Here is a 24,570-nt window from a genome sequence, read left to right as displayed (position 1 = left end):
ATGACTGGGCTGTGTTCTCAACTCTCTGTAGTTTTTAGTGCTATATAATGTGAATAATTGTAGTCCTAACACAGATCCCTTCAGAGCTCCACTAGCTGCGATACTGAAAAAGACTCTTTCGTCCCCATTTTCTGCCTCCTGCCAGTCAACCAATCCTCTATCCATACCAGTACCTTGCCCCTAACCCCGTGGGCTCTTATCTTATTTCGCAGCCTCCTGTGCAGCATAGTGTCAAAGGCCTTTTGGAAATCCAAATAGATCATGTCTAGTGGCTCTCTGACTAACTTGGTTGTTACCTCCACAAAGAATTTCAGCAGATTTGTCAGACGTGATATCCACTTGACAAAGCCACGCTGACTCAGCCCTTTTTTACCTTCTAAGTACTCTGGAATCTCATCCTTAATAATGGACTCTAAAATTTTAGAGGTCAGTTTCCTGTCTTCTGTCTCCTTTCCTTCTTAAATAGGGGTGTTAAGTTAGCTATTTTGCAATCCTCTGGGACTCTCCCTGACTCCAGTGATTCCTGAAAGATGCCTCCATCATCTCCTCAGCTATCTCCTTCAGAACTCAAGGCTGTTGTCGGTCTTCTCCGGGTGATTTATCTGCCCTTAGGTCTTACAGTTTCCCCAGCACCATCTGGTAATTGATAGCCACTACACTCACATTTGCCCCCAACTCTCGTGTAGTTCTGCTTTGACACTGGTGTCTTCCACTGTGAAAACTGATGCACAGTACCTCTTAAGTTCGTCCATTGTTTCTCTGTTCCCCATCACTGCTTCTCTAACCTCGTTTTCTAGTGGTCCAATGTCCACGCTTGCCTGTCTCTTACCTTTTTAGATATCTAAAAACTCTTGCTTTTTTTTATATATTACTAGCTAGCTTACTCTCATATTTCATCTTCTCATTCCTTATTGCTTTTCTTGTTATTCTCTATTGATTTTAAAGGTTTCCCAATCTTCTGGCATCCCACTAATCTTCACCACACAGTTCTCTTTCCCTATAGTGGAGCATCCAGCTCGCTGCTTTGTTCTGATTATACTTTCGTCAGCCTTTTTGAATTATGGGTGAGTCGATAACTCTCTGTAGATGTCTGCCACAGGTCTGGCTGTTTCTGCTCCTAGAAGGTAAAAGTGAGAGAGAAGTGTATGCTTTCTCTTCACAAGCTGGGTGTTTCTGCTGTATCGTCCCAACCCAAGGCTTGTAGCTATCAGGAATTGACCAAGTGGTTGTTAGTATGCTGAGCTCTCCTGAGGCCACAAAACTTGGTCCATTTAAAAGCTAATTGAAGGACACTCTCTGGGCAAAACAGTCCTCCAACAGAGACATTTAGAAACCGACACTCCTCCTCCCTTCCCTGTCCCCCTGGGTTATCCAGCATCCTCGCACACTGTTTGAATAAGGCAATACTGTAGATATAACACATAATGAGTTCCAGTAGTTCATCTTTAAAACTGCAGCATCATCTTCCATAGTTCCTTTGGTTTAAAATTTAGTCCGTCATCTCAAACAAAAATGGTCTTTACAATGATTAAATAACATGCTAACATTTATTATCTGCTTCTGTATGTGAAGACTGGTCACTTGGGATTGTCGATGGGGCAACAAATATGCAATAAATATTGCAGAATAATACAATAAAAGAATGCCAAGAATTTTGCACACATAATGGAAGTTTATGTGTGGTTATTTGAGAAAGACCAGATCAGACATTTCTTGTGACACAGTAACGTGTGTCAAAGTTAGAATGAACTTCACAACATGCATGTGAAGTATGCATTGTTATAGTAAATTGAACATCCTGAATGATCACCATCACAGATAACCATCATTGGAAGATGGATATCATCTGTGGAATAAATACTCCTCTGAGCTGAGGAGAGAAATATACAAAAAAAATGCATTTTTATGTTCGAAATAGTTGCTGCCTGAGTATGTTTCTGCTCTGGCACTATTTCAATACTTTGTCAGACTGACTGATTAAGATCAATGGCAAGAGGGAAGTACATTAAGCACGAGGAAAAATAAACTTTCCACAGAGATTTTCTATCACTACCAACTTGGTTAACATTAATCCTGCAGAGGTATAAATAATGAGTGCCTGAACCCATTTATCTAAATTCAAGACTTTCCATTTCAGATTATTTTCTTGTTAAGCGTTTGTTGCTGACATATTGAAACTTTGAACTGTTAGTGATATCCTTTATATGGAAATGAGTTTTTTTTTAAATGGCGGTCAGATGATTTATATTTCATCTTTGATTAAATAATAATTACCCATTAATTGGGTTTTCTTTGGGAGGGACAGAATGATGTAGGAAGGAGTGGAGCTGCTCAGAGCTGAAGGAGACCAACATTTGGTGGAAAATGGTGACATAGTGAAAGCATTTTCTGAATGTAGTATGGTGAACAGTATTTCACAAACCAAAATATGGTTTTGAATAAGGCATTGAGATGCAATTCTATAGGATTATATTTTGGAAGTGGCAAGAAGGAGATGGAGTACTCTAATATGAATTTAAATTGGTTAGAGAGACACTGATGACAGAAATTATAATAAAAATGGATTCTCTTTGTGCCTAGTGTACTGAAGGAGGTTGATAAAGCAGAACCATAGGCCACAGTTGAGGATTTCTTTTGATACCCCATTATAAGGAAGTTGTAAAAACAATTTAAAGGATCGAATGTGTATTCACTTGGATGTAACCATGGATGAGGGAAGAGAGATTTGAAAAGTTGGAGTTTTCTTCATTTGAGATGAAACATTGTAGTCACAGAATAAAAAAGCGAGCAATTATCAAGATTTGTGATAGCATGAATAGTGATAGATTGTTTCTCCCAATTACTGAAATGATAATGAGAAATTAAAAACATCCTGAAAACTGAAACACAGATATTTAATAATCAACAATCCTGTTCTAAGCAGATTTATTTTGAAAGGAAGAAATGTTGTATACTGGTTTGCACAAAAATGCAAAATTACAATGTATTATGTTGATCAAATTGTACATGTCTAAAATTAAGTTGTCTGCTTAATAAGCTAAGGTATGATGGTGTTGCTGATTGAATTGAAATCATTGTGGAAGAGTTGATTTGCTTTCAAAATCATCATGTTCAATAGCAAGCTATTAATGTTGATATATTTACAGTATGACCACTGAATTTAGGGACAATAAATGCAATACTATAATTCAGAAATAGTAATCTAATCGAAATTAATGTGTAGAAGGAACCCATATTTTAACTGTTCTGGCTGGAGAATTTACAGCTTGAAATTGATTCAATTACTTTTCTAGTTTTGGTTGGACACTATTTATATAAAAAAACTAGAATCTTCTCATTCATAAACCTGATAAATTAATTACAAGATTTTTAGTTCCTTCATTTAGATTAATGGTTTCACAAGGGCTACAAATGGCTGAAAAGTTTTGGTAAAAAAAGTTCTGTTTTATTTTGGTAAAAATTAGGAAAACTTACCTGTTTTCAATCTGTTAATTTTTTTTCCTCCCCATTAATTAGCTTGGAACCTGCAATCTGTGTTTCTTGAGAAATCTACTGAACAACTAGAGATCACAAAACAAGGCTTTTTTTTAAAGATAGTTCATTCGTAGGATATGGGTGTCACTAGTTGGCCCAGCATTTATTGCCATACCTTGTTAACCTTGAATGCAGTGGTTAGCTGTTTTCTTCAATGCTGCAGTCCAAATGCTATTGAGTTAAACAGGGTGAAATAGATTGACCCACTATCTGAATTTTTTTTCCTATTACAGACACATCCAAAATATTGGTGAGATCAAAACTGATGTGGGAAAAGCTCGAGCTTGGGTAAGACTTTCTATGGAGAAGAAATTGCTGTCCAGACATCTCAAGCAGCTCCTCTCAGACCATGAATTGACAAAGTAAGTAGTACAGTACTTTTCTTCGAACTACTCAGTGCCATCTTTATTCTATACCACGTTAGTAGCCAGCAAAATCTGTGACTAGTAAACACATACGACACATCACACCCTATACCACGCACATCACATGCCACACATGCAATGCATAATTCTGACAAGGTGAAATAGGCTTAGCCAGGTTGAAGACATGATGAACAGAATGAGTATTATAACTATGTTGGCAGATAAAGCGTAGTGATGGTATATTATGCTTTTAGGGTAGAAGCATAATTAGAATAGTGTTGATTTCAGTTAACTCAATATAAGATAGAAATATGGAGGAAGTGAGGACTGCAAAGGCTGGAAATCAGAGTTGAGAGTGTTGTGAGCCCTTCAACGGGAAGGACTTATGCCCAAAATATCTATTCTCCTGCTCCTCAGATGTTTACCTGATCTGCTGTGCTTTTCTAGCACTACACACTCGACTCTAAACTTGAAACATGAAGAGGAAAGTAAAGCAATAGAATTAGAACTAATAAATGTTGGCTGGATTAATTTTTGACTGCTTAGGTTCCTAATGAAGAATCAACATAACTATATTGAACAAAAGAAGAAATTGCATTTAAATAATTTATTCTCTGAGAACTTCTCAAAGTGTCCACATCTAATAATTACGCTTAATGTTTAGTCACTGTTACATAGGAAAATGTAGCAGCTCATTCTATGTACAGTAAGTTACAGTAGTCAATCACAAATTAGTTAATGAGAATTAAACTGACCAGAACAATAGCTCCCTATTGTTTTTACACCCTAAAAGGGAGCTTCTTTATCTGACTGAATCAATAGAGAGGGAATTATTTTAATATGTCTTGCAAAAGATAGCACATCTCTGAAAATGCAGCAACTCCTAAGTACAGCATTGAAATGGTAGACTAGTTTGTGTGTTGTATCCTAGCTCATAGAATCATTTCCACATGAAGCAGACACTAAACCAGAGAGGGAAAAACTAGTACACACATTCTGGCAGAATTATAAGATTTAACAAGAGATAAAGCTGCATAATAGAAAAATTCCATGTATGCTAGTGTAATTAGCCAGGTATGTGTAAACCATTTCCAGTTCATGATTTTGAAAACAAGATTGTCTCAGAATTTCACTTGCCTGGTATTTGTTCTATCAGTTATCTGTTGTATCATATACATGGTACAATTGCCATCATAAGACTTGATATTTGTGATTACAGTAAAAGTAAGCTGATATTATTATCAATTAACAATCCAATTTACCATAGTTCATTTAGCTGGAGTTTGAATTTTCTAACTTTGTCATACAGAAGGAGATAGAAAAGTACCTTTGCCAGTGAACTTCTCACAGCCAATGGGGCAGAATAGTAGGTAGGAGTCACCCATGTCCTGGATATTAACAGAATCACTGTAAAAGATAGAGAGAGCATGGAATTCTTAGTATTCAGGAAAGTTTTGTTAGAAGGGAGCAAGCACAACAAAGAAATGGGGCAATTTTGGCCTTAATTTTAGGGAATGAAGTGGGGAAAATGAAAATGGTGGTTTTGTGAGAGCACTTTGGTGGTAATAAGCATAAAACAATTAGATTTTGCATTATTGTAAAAAGTCTCTCCATTTGATAAAAAAAACTGATTTTTACCATGCTTCAATGTGATATTTCAAAAGTGGAGTGCAGATAGCTACTTTCAGCAAGCCAGTCAATCAGTAGCCAAGAAGGAAATAATAAGGGTTCAGGGCAAATGCAATCTCACAAAAGTGAATTTTAAATACCCAAATCTAAGCTTCTTGGATATCAAGGAGCAGAAAAGGTAAGATAAGGCAAATACAGAAGCTTTACCCTTCAGAATACTTGAGGCTTCTATAAAGTGCTGAAGATTAAATTAAAAAGTAAGTTTAGAAAAAGAAGGGAAAAAGAAAAAACATGGAAACATAGTTGTCTACTAAAGTCAGGGACAGCACAGTATGTAAAAAATATATGAATACCAAGTATGCAATGAAGGAAAATGGGCCTCTTAAAGACCCAAAAAATAAGGGGGGGGTGTGTGTGTGTGAGTGAGAGAGAGAAAAATGTGGGCCATAATCTTAAAGAATACTTTGCATATGATTTTATGAAAAACAGAATGAATGCAGACAGTGTAGCTAATGAGGACAAGTCTGAAATATTTGAATGAATGAACATAACGAGAGGGGCAATGTTAAGGAGTTTTGATCTAAGCTGTGTTATTTATATATCTTTTAATAGAATTAACTTTGGAGTTTTGAATTTTGTTTTGTCATCTGAAGGAATTTAATGATTAACTGTAAGTATTTCTGTACAGTGATTTATTGAAAAACACAGCATGAGGGAGAGTTTCCTGTAGAGTAATGGGGTTTTGTTTAAATTGAGAGAGTTTGAACAAAGTAAATAGTGTATGACATTGGGCATTAAGGTAGAAATAGTAGAATAGTAGAATAGGGAAGCATGCAAAGCTTGGAAAAAGGCTTTCTTAATTTCAGTTTGGCAGTTTTGCAGACACTTTGTCTAAAGCTAGATGTGTAAAGGGAAGAGAAAGGGGGATAGTTTTGAGCTGTTTAGAAAGAGGTTACCTCAGTATAAGGAGTTTAGTTTAAGTTGCAGACCAGAAACGTTTGGTTAAAAAGCCTGAAGAGGGTTATTTGAAGTTTAAAAATTCTAAGTTCAGTGTTGAAGAAAACAGCTAACCACTGCATTCAAGGTTAACAAGGTACGACAATAAATGCTGGGCCAACTAGTGACACCCATATCCTACGAATGAACTTTCTTTAAAATGGATTGAATTTGCTGCTTTTCTACTTACCTCTCTAAACTATTCATACTTTCCTCCATTTACAGTTCTTTTTTCTTTATAACCAGTCATAAAGCCAATCTTTCTACTATCTGTAAATTTCTTCATGTCCCGTACATTTAAGTCTAAATCATTGATCTATCCTACAAATAAAGGGCTGACAGTTGGAAAATTGAATTAGGGTGGGTATTTCTTTTATAGCATTAAAACATGATGTGTTAGAGATCCCTCGCAGCCAAACTTTAAATGTTGGACATGATTCATGGACCGTTATACTGATGAATTTGTGCATTCATTTTATTCATAGCCAACCTAAACCTTCCAATACAATAGAACAAGAACTGCATATGCTGAAGATCTGAAACCATAACAAATTGCTGGAGGGACTCAGCAGGTCTGGCTGCATCTGTGGAAAGAAAGCAGTTTTAATGTTTTGAGTTCAGTAACTCTTCTATAGGTTCTGCTTTGTCTCCAGATGCTACGACACCTGCTGAGATTCTCTAGCAATTCCTGTCCTTACAATATAATGATCACTGTCCCTTAAATATTCCTGTACTGACACTTAGGCCACTCCATTTCCAACATATTCCTGAAGGCAATGACATTGCGGTATTGTTGATAGACTAGTAATGCAGGAACCCTGGTAATGCTGTGGAGAAATGCTGTACCTTGGTTCAAATATATTGTAGGTGGTGGATTCTGAATATTAAAAAAAACCAATCTGGAACTAAAAGTGAAATCATTGGAAATTTGTCTTTAAAAATCTAGAATAGTTCTAGAAACATACTTTACAGACAATATCCCAGACTACATGATCACCAATCCTGGTAATGATCTGTCAGCGGAGGTGGCAGCAATGTAGTATATAGTTGGGAGGGAGGTGGCCAAGGAGTCCTCAGCATTTACCTTATGAAGTTTCATGGCATCAGGTCAAATATAAGTAAATAAATCTTTTGATTGTTACCATATATGCTACCACCAATTTCCCCCATCCCAATTGATGAATCCTTATTCTTTCATGTTGAACACCACTGAAGGAAGCACTGAGGGTATCAAGGATGCAGAATGTTCAGTACTCTTTAAGTGGGAGATCTCAATGACCATAATCACAAGTGTTTTGTCAGTACCACTATTAAAGTGAGGAAGTTGCTGCAAGTCTGAGTCTGCAACAGGTAGTGAAGGAACCAACAAGGGGGAAAATCTTCATCCTCATCAATCTGTTTGGAGAACTGCTGCATCTCCATATTGTGCTAAATGGGATAAATTTGAAACAGATCTAGCGATTCAAGACTGGGTATCCATTAAGTGTTGTGGATCATCAGCTGCAGAATTGTACTCTAACACAATCTGCAGAACCTGATGACCCAGCATATCCCCCATTCTACAAGTACTATTAAGCCAGGTGAAGAAACCTGTTTGAAAGAAAACACGCCAGGAGCAGCATCAGAGATCCCTTAAAATGAGGTGCCACACAGGATTACATGAAAGCAAAATAGCATAAGCAGCAGGTAATAGACAGACTAAGTGATTCCACGACAAATGGATCAAATCTCAACTCTGCAGGAGTTTCACAATGAGGAGGTTTCACAAATATTCCCATCTTCAAAGATAGTGGAGCCCAGCACATGGTTGCAAATTTTTCAGCTTAACATTTGCACTAATCTTCAGCCAGAAATGGATGGTCCATCTCCACCTCCTCCAGAAGTCCCCAGTATCACAGATGCCAATTTTCAGCTAATTCAATTCACTATGTATGATATCAAGAAACCATTGAAAGTACGGGAGCCTGTAAAGGCTATAGGCCCTGATTTTTTTTTCTGGCAAAGGTGCTAAAGACTCGCAGTCCAGAACTTCTACTCTCTGGTCAAACTTTCCAGTGTAGCTACAACACTGGCATCTACCCAGTAATGTGAAAACTTGTCCAGCTATGTCCTGTACACAAAGCAGACAAATCCAATCAGGCCACATACTGCCCTATCAGTTTACACTCTAATCAGTAAAATGGTGAAAGGGGTTATCAGCAGTGCTATCAGGCAGCATTTGCTTGGCCATAGCCTGTTCACTGATACTCAGTTTGGGTTCTGCTAGGACCACTTGGTTCCTGAGCCCAGTACAGCCTTGGTTCAAACATTGACAAAAAAAATTCTAGAGGAGGGAAAAAGATTGAGACTGACTGCCCATGTCAACAAGGTCATGTTTGTCCAAGTGTGACATCAGAAAGCCCAAGCAAAATTAGAACTAATGAGAATCCAGACAAGAATTCTCCACTGATTGTGCCAGGTGTGACTCCAGTGTACAGCAACATTTACAACTCCCAGGATACTGAAGCAATAGGACCATGACATTATGCAGACTTGGGCTGCAAGTGGCAAGTAACATCAGAGAAAATCCTAGGCACAAGTCAGGAGACGGATGGAATGGAATACTCCCACATGTCTGGATGAATGCATCTCCAGCAATACGCCTGAAGCTTGATAACATTCAGGACAAAGTAGCCAACGAGAGTAGCACCACATCCAGAAACTTTGAAGCATCACCAGCTGCATGTTCCCTTCCAAGCAAGTCATCTATCTGACTTTGAAATACATCGCAATTCATTCATTACCTTTCTCTAATTGCCCTTGAACAGTTTTGAGCTGCCATCTTGAATTGCTGCAGTGTAATTGCCACTGACAGACCCACAATGTCAGTGGGGAGGGAGTGACAGGATTTTCATCCAGTCACCTGAGGGAGTGATGATCTACTTCCAAATCTCTATGTTGAATGACTTAGAGGTGAATTTGCAGGTGGTGTTCCCTTCTATCTGCCACACTTGCCCTTCTAAATGACAGTGGTCATCGGTTTAGAAGTTGCTGTCTAATTAGTCTTGGTGAATTTCTGCAGTATATATCTTAATAGATGTTTTATTCACTTGCAGGACATTGGTGATGCTGGCTTGCCAGCATTTAGTGCCTGTCCCGAGTCGCCAGTGAGAAGGCAGTGGTAAGCTGCTTTCTTGTTTGGCTACAGTCTGTGTCTCCTTCAGGAGAGAATTCCAGGATTTTGACCAGCCACAGTGAAGGAGCAGCAATATATTTCAAAGTTAGGATGATGAGTGACTGGAGGGAAAGTTGCAATTAGTAATGTTCCCATTTATTTCTGCCCTTGTTCTTCTAGATGGAATTGGTCTTAGGTTTGGAAGTTAATCTGTAAGATTTTTGTGATTTTCTGCAGTGCATCTTATTAGACACTGTTGCTACTGAATATCAGTGTGGAGGAATGGATCTTTGTCCTGGATGAGGTTAAGCTTTTTGATTGTTCTTAGAGCTGCAACCATCCAAGCAAGTGGGGAGTTTTCCATGACACTCCTGACATGTGCCTTGTAGCTGTGGAGAGTTAGGAGGTGAGTGGCTTGCAACAGATCTCCTAGCTTCTGACCTGCTATTGTAGCCACTGAATTTATATGGCTAGTCCAGTTCAGTTTCTGGTCAATGGTAGCTTGCAGAATATTGATGGTTGGGATGCGGTGATGGGACACCATTGAATGTCAGTAGTTAGATTGTCTCTAATTGGAGATGGTCACTGCCTGGTAAGAGTACGCACTGCTACTACTGAGTGTCAGTATTGGAAGAACTGATTGGCACCACATCAACAAACAATCATGTTGGCTGTTTTGTCCTGGATGGTACCAAGCATTTTGAGTGTTGTTGATCCTGCATTGTTTCAGGCAGGTAAGGAATATTCCATCATACACCCGCCTTATGCCTTGTGTCGACAGTGGACCAAATTTGGGGAGTCAAAACATGAATTGGTTAGTGCAAGATTCCAAGCTGTTCTTGTAGCCACAGTATTTATATGGCTTGTTTAGATCAGTTCTGCTCAAATGAAATGTATTCAGGAGAGCTTTTTATATCAAGATATAGAAGGTCCAATAAGGGACGGTGCAGTGATGGACCTAATTTTAGGAATGAAGCCAAACAGGTGGTTAAGGTGGTAATGGATGAGCACATTAGTGATGGTGACCAGAACACCATAGGTTTTAAGCTTATTATGGAAAATGGAAAAAAATGATCTGCAGAAAAGGTTTTTGGACTGGGGGAAGCTAGACTTCATTAAAGTTGGATCTGGTCATAGTAGACTGTGAACAGCTACCTCTGGATAACTCAATAGCAGAATGTTGGGGAGCATTCAAAATGGAATTGGTGAGCATACAGATCCAACAGGTTCCCATTAGGTGGAAATTAGCTTAATGGTTAGAGAGGCGAAAATGAGGACTGCAGATGCTGGAGATCAGAGTCAGAGAGTGTGGTGCTGAAAAAGCACAGCCAGTCAGGCAGCATCCAAGGAGCAGGATATTCGACGTTTCGAGCATAAGCCCTTCATCAGGAACGGGTCCTGTGGCCCAAGGGGGCTGAGAGATAAATGGGAGGGGTGTGGGGCTGGGGGAAGGGAGCTGGGAATGCGATAGGTGGGTGAAGGTGATAGGTCGGAGAGGTGGGTGGAGCGGATAGGTGGAAAGAAAGATGGACAGGTAGGACAGTTCAAGAGGGCGGTGCTGAGTTGGAAGGTTGGATCTGGGATAAGATGGGGGGAGGGGAAATTAGGAAACTGGTGAAATCCCACATTGATCCCATGTGTTTGGAGGGTCCCAAGGTGGAAGGTGAGGCGTTTTTCCTCTAGGTGTTGGGTGGTTAGGGTTTGGCGGTGGAGGAGGCCCAGGACTTGCATGTCCTTGGTGGAGAGGGAGGGGGAGTTGAAGTGTTTGGCCACCTGGTGATGGGGTTGTTTAGTGCATCTGTCCCAGAGATGTTCTCTGAAACGTTCCAAAAGTTGGCATCCTGTTCCCCAATGTCTAGGGGGCTACATCGGGAGCAACGGACACAGTAGATGATGTGTGTGGAAATACAGGTAAATCTCTGTCAGATGTGGAAGGGTTCCTTTGGGGCCTTGGATGGAGGTAAGGGGGGAGCTGTGGGCGCAGGTTTTGCATTTCTTGCAAAGGCAGGTGAAGGTGCCAGGAGTGGAAGGTGGGGTGGTGGGGGCATGGACCTAACAAGGCAGTCGCAGAAAGAATAGTTTCTCCGGAACGCAGATAGGAGTGGAGAGGGAAATATATCCCTTGTGGTGGGGTCTGTTTGTAGGTGGCAGAAATGGTGGAGGATTATGTGATGTATCCAAAGGTTGGTGGGGTGGATAGTGACGACTAGGGGGTTTCTGTCCTTATGGCGATTGGAGAGGTGGGGTTCAATGGCAGAGATGCAGGAAGTGGAGGAGATGTGCTGGAAGGCATTGTCGACCACGTGGGAGGGGAAGTTGCAACCTTTGAAGAAGGAGGCCATCTGGGATGTTCTATGGTGGAATGGGTACTCCTGGGAGCAGATGTGATGGAGGTGGAGGAATTGGGAGAAGGGATAACATTTTTACAGGAGGCAGGGTGGGAGGATGTGTAGTCCAAGTAGCTGTGGGAGTCAGTGGGTTTGTAGTAGATGTCCGTGTTGAGTTGGTTGCTAGAAATTAAGATGGAGAGGTCCAGGAAGGGGAGGGAGGTGTCCAGAATGGTCCAGGTGAACTTAAGGTTGGAGTGGAAGGTGTTAGTGAAGTTGATGAACTGTTTGACCTCCTCATGGAGCCTGAGGTGGCGCCAATACAGTCATCGATGTAGCGGAGGCGAAGGTGGGAAATGATGCTGGTGTAGCTGCGGAAGATGGATTGTTCATGTACCCAATGAAGAGGCAGGCATAGCTGGTGCCCATGCAGATGCTTATGGCTACCCCATTGGTCTGGAGGAAGTGGGAAGATTCGAAGGAGAAATTGTTGAAGGTGAGGACCAGTTCAGCCAATCAAATGAGAGTGTCAGTGAAAGCGTACTGGTTGGGTTGGCGTGAGAGGAAGAAATGGAGGTTAGAGACAAAGGGTGATGGTAGAAGGATGTTTGTGTGTATGGGGAGGCTGGATCAGTTAAGGTTAGAGCAGAGAAAACTCTTCGAGGACCTGATTGAGGTGTATAAGATTATGAAGGGCATGAGAAGGGTGGATGGAAAGCAGCTGTAGCTCTAGTTGAAGGATGAATAACAAGGAGGCATGATTTTAAGGTGAAGGGCAGGAGGGTTAGAGGGAATTTGAGGAAAAGAAATTTCAACCAGGGGGTGGTGAGAGTCTAGAATGCACTTCCTGGCGGGTAGTTCAGGCAAGAAACCTCACAATCTTTAAATAGTACTTGGATAAATAATTGAAATGTCATAACATTCAGGGCTATCGGGCAAGTGCTAGAAAGTCAGGCTAATGTAAATTTAGAGTAGTTTTGTCAGTGCCGACTCAATGGGCCCCTCCTGTATATTTGATTCAATGGTCAGTGCCTAGCACTTATGAATGTTACTTGCCACTTTATCAGCCCAAACCTGGATGTTGTCCAGATCTTCCTGCAGTTGAATGTGGACTGCTTCAGTACCTAAGGAGTTGTGAATCATGCTGAACATTATGCAGTCATCAACAAACATTTACATCCTGACCCCACAATAGTGGGAAGGTCATTGATGAATCAATTAAGATATTTGGGCCTGGGACACTGAGAATTTCCTGCATAGATGAACTGGAGCTGAGATGATTGATGTCCAGCATCCATAACCATCTTCCCTTTTGCAAGGTATGATTGCAACAACAAAGAGAATTCCCATTGATTCCCATTGCTCGGTCTAGTGTGGACTGTCCTTCTGGAAATAACTGGTATGCATCAGTATCTCCTTGGACACTATTATAGTTATGTGGTCTTTATTAGTGAAGAAGAATTGATAGTGAATAATATTTTGTTTGGATATCCCATGTATAAAAGCATCCTAACTCTTTAATATTTGGTCAAACAATTAGCTATTTTTCTCAACTGTTTTCTTAAAAATATTCTTGCTTAAAGGCGTCTTCTTTTATAATTACAGAAAACTATATAAACACTATGCCTTCCTTCGCTGCGATGATGAGAAGGAACAATTCCTTTATCACCTCCTTTCATTCAATGCAGTGGATTACTTCTGCTTTACTAATGTCTTCACAACAATCAGTAAGTATCCATTGATATGCTAAAAATGACTGAGCCATAAATAGGAACTTATTGGATTTGATAGCATTGTAACTACAGAATACCCTTGCATTTTCCTGTCAAAACATTTATTTGAGATATAGTTATTTGATGTACATTTAATTTTGGGATGCATAAAGTAGTAATGTGTAGCCACTATAATTAGGGAAACTAGTATAGCTGAGGAAACTGAGTGCAAACTGGAGAGTTTGGAATGGATCTTGATGTACTAATGGCAAAAGAACCAGTTTTTTGGTGAGAACTGGTAAGTGTTAAAGGTCTGTTCTTAAGTTTCAAAATTGCTGGTGAAGTTAAAAACAAAAACCATGTAATTAAGTGTACAATTTACTTAAATAGTTAAATCTCATTAAGAGTGGCAGAACTCTGCCAAAAGGTGTTCTGTCATGGCTGCAGAATGTGGAAGTTCTTGGATAACATTGTGATCCAAGGCAAGCTCATCTGTACCAAATGTTTGCAGTGTGGGAAACCTCAGATCAGTGTCATTAAGGCCAAAAATCTCATAACACCAGGATATAGTCCAGCGGATTTATTTGAAAACACTATTTCGGCTAGCACCTAATGAAGAAGCAGTGCTCCAAAAACTGGTGTTTTCAAATAAACTCATTCGACTATAACCTGGTGTCATGTGATTTTTGATCTTGTCCAACCCAATCCAACACCATCACCTCCACACCAGTCATTAAGCTAGAGGCTGAGCTGCATGCTCTGCAACAAATGAAGAAAGGAGAAGTTACCTGGATACTTTGTACCAGGAGACACAAAGGATAGTGATTTCTAATTTGGTCAGCAGCCAGGAGAGTGTTAGTTTGAGTGAGATGTGCAAGGGGTCAAGAGGGTAAGAGTGCAGGTGTGCCAGCCACTGTGATTGTCTGCAATAGGTTTGAGTGACTCTCAGCTTGTTTGGATGAGAGCAAGGACTGCAGGGTGGATAGCAAACTGACCATCCAAGTGAGAGAGAAATAAAGAATGTATGCTAGTAGGGGAAAGTATAATAAAGGGTTTGGCACTCTTTTCTCCAGAAAGAGTGAGAGTCCAGAAAGCTGCATTGTCTTCCTAGTATCATAGTTCAGGACATTTGCTCAAGGTTGGAGAAGAACTTGCAGTGGGATTGGGATAATCCCATTGTCCTGACCACATATGTGCTGGAAACCTACGTAGAACAGGAAAGAGATTCTGCAGAGAGAATAGGCTTAGTTGCTAATCATTAAATTATACAGCAGAAATGTAAAGGTGATAATCTCAAAGGTGATTGTTGCATTGGCATACGGGACGTAAAACTAGAGAGATGAATATGTGGCTCAAAGACTGGAATGGGAAACGTGATTTCAGTTGATGGACCCTGGCGCAAGTACTGGGGAAAGTGGAGTTGTACTGTTATGACTCTCTTTTGCCCCTCTTAATCAGCCTCTGTGTCTCCCTTTGCAAGAGCAAAACTTGTTCCCGATCCTCTAGACGGTCGCTTTTCTGGCCAATTTGTATGTGTCTTCCTCAGATTTAATTCTATCTCTAATTTGCCTTGTTAACCCGGGTGTTAGTCAGTTCCTATTTCAGTTCTGGGATCATTATTCTTGCAAGCCTCAGAACTAGGGCAGTAAAGAGAGTCTTAAACTAAATAGTGGTGGCAAGGGATCAAATGTGGAAAGATGCGGTATATCAAAGAGACAAAGTTCAAGAGGAAAATAATAATATCTAAAATATGGATCAGAGAATAATAGAAAGGGTCAGAGGAGAAACCTCAAAATGTATCAGCGATCAAGATTAGATGTTACAGAGGTAACCCAACAAAAGATCAAAACTAAGGCCTCTGGGTCTAAATACACATAGCATTCATAACAAAGCAAACAAATTGATAACCAGAAGTGGATTAAATAAATATGATCTGATAGCCATTGCAGAGATTGGGCTGCAGAATGTCTAGGATCAGGTCCTGAATGTTGAGGGATTCAAGAACATTCAAGAAGAATAGGAAGTATAGTGAAGGGTTACACTTATTCAAGGATGGTATTTGTGCAATATTTAGAAATGAATTTGGTTCAGGAGATCGGGGTGTGGAATCACTTTCTGTGGAGGAAAGAAGTCACTTGTGTGAGTTGTTAATAATGTCCCAAACAATAACTGCAATGTACAATATACAAGAAGAAATATTGGGTTCCTATGATAAAGCGATGGCATTAGTTGTGGTTGACTTTAATTTGCTTATAAACATAAAATAATGAATTTGGCAATTGTAATATGCACTCATAGGCACTCATAGAATGCTTTCATGGCAATTTCTCACAGGAGCACATTCTGGAACTGACTAGAGAGTAAGTTGTATTAGATTTAGTATTATGTAATGTGGCAGGATTAATTAATGACCTCAGATTAAAACAGCAACTATACGATTGAATTTTACATGCAGTTTGAGAGGAAGAATTTTAGTATTTTGAACTTCAATAAGGTCAACTATATGGGCAAAGAAGCTGGCCACTCGATTATGGGATAGATGAATAGAGATGCAGTGGCAAATATTTAAGGTGATATTTCAGAATAAGTATATCCCTACTTTAAACAAAAATTCTAAAGGGGGGAGGGGGGTCTCACAATCTGTAATTAATTGAATTAGAGAAGGCATCAAACTTAAGGACAAAGCGTATAATTGTGCTAAAACGAGTGGCAAGTCAGATGATTGTTCAGAACATAAAGAATTGCAGAAAATGATGGAAGGTTAACCAGGAGGAAGGAATTAGAGTACTGTTGGTTCTACTGTAATGCATGTTTCTTTAACGCAATTGAAGAATTTTGACTGTTATTTATACAACGCAAACTTTCCTTACTTGCAACATTTATAATATGATTCCGGTCCCATTAGTTTAGATAGTGCAACTCTTGCGTGATTTTCTTAATGCAAGATTGCACGAGAATGGACCTATCGTGTTATAGCAGAACTGAGTATATATGAGGAAAGTAACCAGGAATGTTAAAACAGACAGTAAGAGATTCTATGGATTACAAAGTAACCAAGGAAGCAAAATGAGTGGTTGTTTAGAAATTGAAAATGGAGACATTAACAGTAGGTAAGAAAATGGCAAATGAAGTGAACAAACATTTTGCTTCTGTTTTCATTATAAAGATTGTAAAACAAAATTCCACTATTGTCAGAGAATCAGGAGATGTGAGGAAGTGAAAGACTTAGAGAAATTTCAAATAACAATACCAAAGAAGCAATACCAAGCAATCTGATGGAATAGCAAGCTGACACATGTCCAGATCCAGAAAAACTTCATTCTAATATCTAAAAAGAGGTGGCGAGTGAGCTAATGGGTGTTAATTTTCTAAAATTTCCTAACTGCTCAAAAGGTTCATCAGTTTGGAATGTAGCAATATAACACCCCCCTCTTCAAGAAAGGAGGGAGACAGGAAACGGAACTAAAGGCCAGTCGGCATGATAGGTATTAGAAATGATCATTAAAGGATGATAGCTGGACACTTAAAAAAAACTCAACATCCACATGAAAGGGAAATCTTTTTCAATGAATTTATTAGAGTTCATTGAAGGAGCAACTTGTACAGTGGATAAAGAGGAGCCTGTTGATGTACTGAACTTAGATTTCCAGAAGGTATTTTATAAGTGACCAAATCAACGTTTAATGGAATTGTACAGAATAGGCCCCTTGGCCCATCAAGTCTAAGATGTGCTACTGCCTACACTAGCTCCACTTTTCTGCATGAGGCCCATAGTCTGAAGTAGCATGAACACTGCCACAACTGAACAAATTAATTGTGGTATTTATGAAACACCATTCATCAATGAAATTGTATAGAAGAATGTATATATGATGCTAATGTGTTATTCAGTTAGAACTCAATAAAATCAACACGTTTCTAAATTTTGAATGACCAATGAGTATCTATTGAATCATTTTATCTTTCTATTTTGATAATAAGAAAATCGAAAATGTTGATGATACTTTAGTGACTGTAGGGAAATAGATGGTGACATCTTGCAAAATGTCCAGATTATAGAGGAGGAAGTGCTGGATGTCTTGAAACCGTTAAAGGTGGATAAATCCCCAGGACCTGATCAGGTGTACCCGAGAACTCTGTGGGAAGCTAGAGAAGTGATTGCTGGGCCTCTTGCTGAGATATTTGTATCATCGATAGTCACAGGTGAGGTGCCGGAAGACTGGAGGTTGGCAAACATAGTGCCACTGTTTAAGAAGGGCGGTAAAGACAAACCAGGAACCTGTGAGCCTGACCTCAGTGGTGGGCAAGTTGTTAGAGGGAATCCTGAGGGACAGGATGTACATGTATTTGGAAAGGCAAGGACTGATTAGGGATAGTCAACATGGCTTTGTGCATGGGAATTCATGTCTCACAAACTTGATTGAGTTTTTTGAAGAAGTAACAAAGAGGATTGATGAGGGCAGAGCAGTGGATGTGATCCATATGGACTTCAGTAAGGCGTTCGACAAGGTTCCCCATGGGAGACTGATTAGCAAGGTTAGATCTCATGGAGAACTAGCAATTTGGATACAGAACTGGCTCAAAGGTAGAAGACAGAGGGTGGTGGTGAAGGGTTGTTTTTCAGACTGGAGGCCTGTGACCAGTGGAGTGCCACAAGGATCTACTTTTTGTCATTTATATTAATGATTTGGATGCGAGCAAAAGAGGTACAGTTAGTAAGTTTGCAGATGACACCAAAATTAGAGGTGTAGTGGACAGCGAAGAGGGTTACCTCAGATTACAACAGGATCTGGACCAGATGGGCCAATGGGCTGAGAAGTGGCAGATGGAGTTTAATTCAGATAAATGCGAGGTGTTGCATTTTGGGAAAGCAAATCTTAGCAGGACTTATTCACTTAATGGTAAGGTCCTAGGGAGTGTTGCTGAACAAAGAGACCTTGGAGTGCAGGTTCATAGCTCCTTGAAAGTGGAGTCGTAGGTAGATAGGATAGTGAAGGCGTCGTTTGGTATGCTTTCCTTTATTGGTCAGAGTATTGAGTACAGGAGTTGGGAGGTCATGTTGCGGCTGTACAGGACATTGGTTGGGCCACTTTTGGAATATTGCGTGCAATTCTGGTCTCCTTCCTATCGGAAAGATGTTGTGAGACTTGAAAGGGTTCAGAAAATATTTACAAGGATGTTGCCAGGGTTGGAGGATTTGAGCTATAGGGACATGCTGAACAGACTGGGGCTGTTTTCCCTGGAGCATCGAAGGCTGAGGTTTACAAAATGATGAGGGGCATGGATAGGGTAAATAGGCAAAGTCTTTTCCCTGGGGTCAGGGAGTCCAGAACTGGAGGGCATAGGTTTAGGGTGAGAGGGGAAAGATATAAAAGAGACCTACGGGGCAACATTTTCATGCAGAGGGTGGTACGGATATGGAATGAGCTGCCAGAGGAAGTGGTGGAGGCTGGTACAATTGCAACATTTAAGAGGCATTTGGATGGGTATATGAATAGGAAGAATTTGGAGGGATATGGGCCGGGTGCTGGCAGATGGGACTAGATTGGGTTGGGATATCTGGTCGGCATGGACGGGTTGGACTGCAGGGTCTGTTCCCATACTGTTCCATGTCTGTGGAGAGACATGCAGAAGTAACCTTTCAGATCTAACACCATTTGTCACAACATGACTTCTTTAACTTTGTTAGGTTTTCCATCTGTTTCAGTAATATTGCAAACTTAAACCCATTTTTCTAAAGCTGTTTTATAAATAGATTTTGAAAGAAATGTTAAATCAAAAGAAGAATGGGCAAGATAAGAAATCTCCAGTGATGTTTTAAAAGGGTTACAAATATGTTAAAAATGTATTACGATATTTTTAAAAATTCTCTCTGTACAATAAGTACTAGCCCTTAATTTGTAGGATTGAACGTAAATAGAATTTGAAGGATTGGAGATCAACAACCATACTAATGATAAGTCTGAGTCCATCTCTAATCAATTGAAGTGAACAGAGTAGGTAAGTTAGTGTCAAATCAGATTCAGAAAGAGAAGTAGGGGAAAAGATTGATTAAATTTAAGCTAAAATCTTAATGCAACAAAGAAATGTAAGAAAAATATTTTAAAGTTTATGAACGATAAATTCTTTAAAAAGCTAAGTGCTTTAAATACTAGCTCTAATTTTAACAGTGAATTTCACTGTAATTAAGACATAACTTCATGAAGCTTATTGGGAGATTGAGCAGGAGTGCTGTTTTCTTAATGATAACAAAGCAAAGCAAATATAAGTCTTCCATGAACATGTAACATTTTGAAATTCAATGGGAATTTATTCTGTTGTTGCTGGGCAATGTATACATTTAATCAGTGCGATTTAAACTCACTGCTATGTTGACAGCAAATTCTTGGTTGCATCAGATGAGACAGGTTATTTTAAGACTTGTTTTTAATGGATTTGCAAAGGTGTTGCTTGCAGCATGCTTATATAAATTACGTATTTTATATTGACAGTGATTCCATACCATGTGTTGGTCATTCCAAGTAAAAAGTTAGGTGGCTCCATGTTTACAGCTAATCCCTGGATCTGTATATCAGGAGAACTGGGAGAGACGGGAATCTTACAAATACCCAAAAGTATCCTTGAAATGACATTTGAGGTCAGTAAAGATACAACTAAGTGTAGGTTTGATTGGTTTTTCTATAAAATTTAATTTTATTATTCATTGCAGTTTGGTGTAGCACACTTACATTTTTATTGATGTGAAACATATAAAATGTTCAGAAAAATGCCTTATCTGTTGGTCCCATTTTAATTTTTTTTGCTATGTCTCATTATTTATCAAGCTGTAAAGACAGTATGAGAATGAATTTTATTGCTGTCTGTCTTTGCCACCAATCCCAAATAGATGTAAGAATTCAAAGTTTGTGAGAAGATTTGTAGCTCGGGTGCTCGTTGTTGTGGTTCTCGGCGAACAGAACCACAACAGACGTAAGAATTTCATCAATTTTTATGCGGGAATTAGGATTTGTTTCTTGGGCTTTCAGAGTGTTCTGCTTAATTTAGATTTTGAATTGTATGTAAAATAAACTTAAAATGTATTAAAACTTTGGCTTGTCTTCAAGAAAGCAAAAACGCAACAAGTCTGTTTTATATAGAGCTACTAAGCACTTTATTACACATCTTCTGTATAGTTAAGGTTTTATGTTCATCCTTGCGATTTGAGCATTGCTAGCAATATTTGGCATTTATTGCTTTTAAAGGTTGTGATAAGCATTCGTCTTGAACTAGTGCAGTTAATGTCAAAGAGAGAATCCCACGAGGCCATTAGTTAGGAGACTGTAGGATTTTGGTGCATTAAAATGAACATATATTACTGATCCTTCAATTATAATGTTGTATGGGAAATTTAGGAGGTGATGTTATTCAATTTGGACACGACACACCAGTCAGAGAACCAGCAAAAGACCTGCAGCACTTCTGTGGGAAAGGCCCAGACAAATTGTTTGTCAGACACTTAATTGATTAATATTGGGCCTTTCCAGAGATCGAGGATTCCAATCGTTGAAACCAGAAGTGGCAATTGCTGCTGCTAATGTACCCACAAGATGTCTAGTACTGATGAGACACTTACGCCACAGGTGAAGGAGTCACTGAGAGGCAAAGGAATGTTAGAATAAGGCCGGGAGAGTGGCTCTTTACATGCCTTCCTTCTCTGATGGCAGCTTCCTGAATCACTCAAAAATGGCCATGGGAGTGTTTGAGCAAACTTAGTGTTTTCTGGGCAACCTTCAGGAGCTACATGGAACTTGTGTGACTTAGGGAGAGTCCCTTAGCTACCTGTACTTTTTGAATGACACAGGAATAATGACCTTTATGTTACTCTAAATGAACTTCAGTACATTCATGGCATCAATTTTTTTGTGGGCTGGAATAGAATGCATGGCTCCCATATGATAACAAGAGCCACCTGTGACATACCTAGTCTGGCAGGTTCCATTACATGAAGCTCATGGATTTGGATTTCAAATTGTTTATTAGGTTTTTTAATCTGTGATGTCTGATTAAACTCTTTTATAGTTAAGACAACTATCACAGATGTTGGGACAATCTTCAAATTCCAGTAAAATCCTATATCTGTGTTATTGCCCTTAGGTTATTTTCTTTTTCCAAATAACAATAAGTGTTATCTTTTTTTTTCCATTTCTCTAGTGTCAGAACTTGGGAAAGCTTACAACAGTGCTGATTGGTCACGATAACTCAGGGTTGTATGCCAAGTGGCTAGTGGACTACATTGTTGTTAGGAATGAGATAACTGGTCATGCATACAAGTGAGTAATTCTGAATGTTAAATAGTTGAGAAATTTCTGATTTTATTTTTATTTCAATGAAAATTGTAGTAGAGAGTAAGAAGACAAGACTTTGTGTTTATATAAGTCTATTCCTTTCACACACCCAAAAGCAATTCATTCTATTGTGAACCCTATTTAAAATACTTCCTCTTGTGGGTGCACAAGTGAGAAGGAGAGGGAGGATATCTCCTAAAACTTCCTTCTTAGCTATTGAGAGAAAATTGAGCAAAACCCTAGAATGTCCAGGCAATCTGATATCAACATTGTATTTCCTGGTGCAGTAAGTTGAGTTGCTCATAACCCAAAAAGCTCAAGTACCATTGTGTTCTTCACAGTATTTGCTCTTTATCTCTGTGATAAGTTTAAGAGACTTAACATGTCTCAAGTGCTTGTGAACATTTGGATTAGATTGAAGTTTTCATATTTTCCAATTGTTATACCTTATAGTTATTGGTGCTGACTCATCCAATAGGCTGCATTTTCAGCATAACTTATGCAAGCTTTTAATCATTGACAGTAATAATTCTGGTTAAAATTGTTTGCTACTGCTAAACAATATTTACAACCAAGCCATTGGTGACACTTTACCATCAATCTCATGGAAGCAAAGAAGTTGGAAATGTTAAGGTATTTTATTCAAAACACTTTGAATAGAAGAAAGAAATCATTTATAGCCTTTTTCCCACTAGATTATGCAGGTGATTCAAAAATGGAAAGAATTTAAACATGATCTAGAGCCATCTGGTAGTAATGAGAAGAAACTTCATTAACTTGATTGCCACTGACCAGAAAGAATTTGTTGGAACTTGTATTTCCATTTAAAATTTATGATCTGTATTTCAGGTTTAAAGTTTTTGTGCTGAGTTCCTGTGTAATGAATAACTGATCTATAAGTTTGGTATAATGATATTATTGATGCCTAAGCAATATACAAAATAGAAATGAATGCCCATGGGTACAGAAGGTAAACTGAATATAAAGTGCAAATACAGGACAAGTCCACAAATCCACAAAGAAGGATGCTTCACTCCTCTATTGTCCCATATTTTTTCAGATAACATAGTTTGTTTCATTTTTGAGGACAGTACAATTGGTGGATCAGTTCAGTTCAGAATGTTTTCACTCTTATTCTAACAGTTCTCATCAGTGACATCCATTAGTGTCAGTTGTGATTCTTTTCCATGCTTGCCTCTGAGTCAGTTGGTTATGGGTTCCAAATCCTACTTCAGAAACTTGAGGTCAAAATTTAGGCTGTCTGTCTAATGTAGTACCAAGGAAGTAATGTGCTGTCTTTCAGATGAGGTTTTAAATCAAAGCCTCATCTACTCTCTCAGACTCAAATGATCACATAACCTGACCAATACTTATCCCTCAATCAATATCACTAAAAACAGATTAACTAAGCTAGCTGGCTGCCACATTTCCAACATTACATCAATAATTATATTTAATAAAAACACCTATCATTTTTATAGCGCTTTCTGATATCCTACACTTATGAAAACCGCTATATAAACCGAAGTCTTCTTTTTTCTTTTTTATTCAACCCTTGGTCCTAGAAATTGTATGCAATGGTAGTGTGACTTCTGAAGCTTCCGATATGTGGATTTCTGAAGAACAAAAGCAACTGATTAATGGCTGCTTATGTGTAAATGCATATAAAATCAATGCAAAATAAATGTTTGAAGAACTGAGCATGAATGACCTTTGGAGATTACTCACTCGATAAGTGTATGAATGGCTAAGAAAGAGGAGAGAGCAATTATTAAGCAATTTGTTTTTACAGCATAAGAAACATATTAAAAAATCTTCTACAATATTATTTTAGTTTGGGATAACATAACTTTAAATTTTAATTGGTGTTTCATATTGAACAGTTGGACATGGATTTGTCTGATTACTTGCTTGACGAAAACATGACAAAGCAGTGTTCTTCGTCCTGAAAGCTATTGATTAGACATTAGGTTGATAAGGCCCTATTTTAGTAATTCTCCTACAACAAATAGTGCACTAACGTATATTGACTACAAAGAATGCTAGTTCACTGGAGTACTTGTGAACTACCACAATTCTTGGAATAAAATGTCTTAGAGGTTGTATTATTTATGTTTCACTTGTAAGACATGTCAATTCCCATTGTAAGTCTATATTGAGAAAGCCAATCTAAAGGTTTACTAGTCCTGATTAATTATAAGACTCATTCCAGATACAAGTATATTTGCACAAGTCTTACAACATTTATGAAGTTTATCGTAATAAATACAAAACAATGATTTTTTTTAAGAAATGGATTCATTTGATTTGCTGTGGATTCCTGACTCAACTTCTGCTTTGACTGGATGTTTGTCTCTTGCTGTGTTCTGTTGATCAAAGTTCTTTCTTTATTCTTTTGTGTGCTGGTTCCTCAAGAGATCTTAAATTTATACTTTTCATGTGCTGATGCCTTATCATACTCATAGGATTAAATTTAAAGTTACACCATTATCCACCCTCATGACCATTTGATGAATCTGCTGACACAAT

At 38.7% G+C, this 24,570-nt stretch overlaps 1 protein-coding gene across 3 annotated transcripts in view; it reads left to right on the top strand.

The window, feature by feature from the left end:
• The window catches only part of dennd5a (DENN/MADD domain containing 5A), a 266,025-nt gene that overhangs the window by 220,679 nt on the left and 20,776 nt on the right, over positions 1 to 24,570 (top strand). For all 3 annotated transcript variants that reach the window (XM_087996558.1, XM_043705881.2, XM_043705880.2), the window contains 4 exons: positions 3,768 to 3,896; positions 13,611 to 13,732; positions 20,209 to 20,354; positions 21,908 to 22,026. In XM_087996558.1, the coding sequence (XP_087852684.1) occupies positions 3,768 to 3,896; positions 13,611 to 13,732; positions 20,209 to 20,354; positions 21,908 to 22,026 (516 nt within the window). The remainder of the gene's footprint in view (positions 1 to 3,767; positions 3,897 to 13,610; positions 13,733 to 20,208; positions 20,355 to 21,907; positions 22,027 to 24,570) is intronic.

Source organism: Chiloscyllium plagiosum, unplaced genomic scaffold (genome assembly GCF_037043375.1).
Source record: "Chiloscyllium plagiosum isolate Xiang-an unplaced genomic scaffold, Cpla_swu_hap1 HiC_scaffold_18, whole genome shotgun sequence".
In the NCBI taxonomy this organism is placed as follows: Eukaryota; Metazoa; Chordata; class Chondrichthyes; order Orectolobiformes; family Hemiscylliidae; genus Chiloscyllium; species Chiloscyllium plagiosum.
This window is presented reverse-complemented; position numbering and strand designations above follow the sequence as displayed.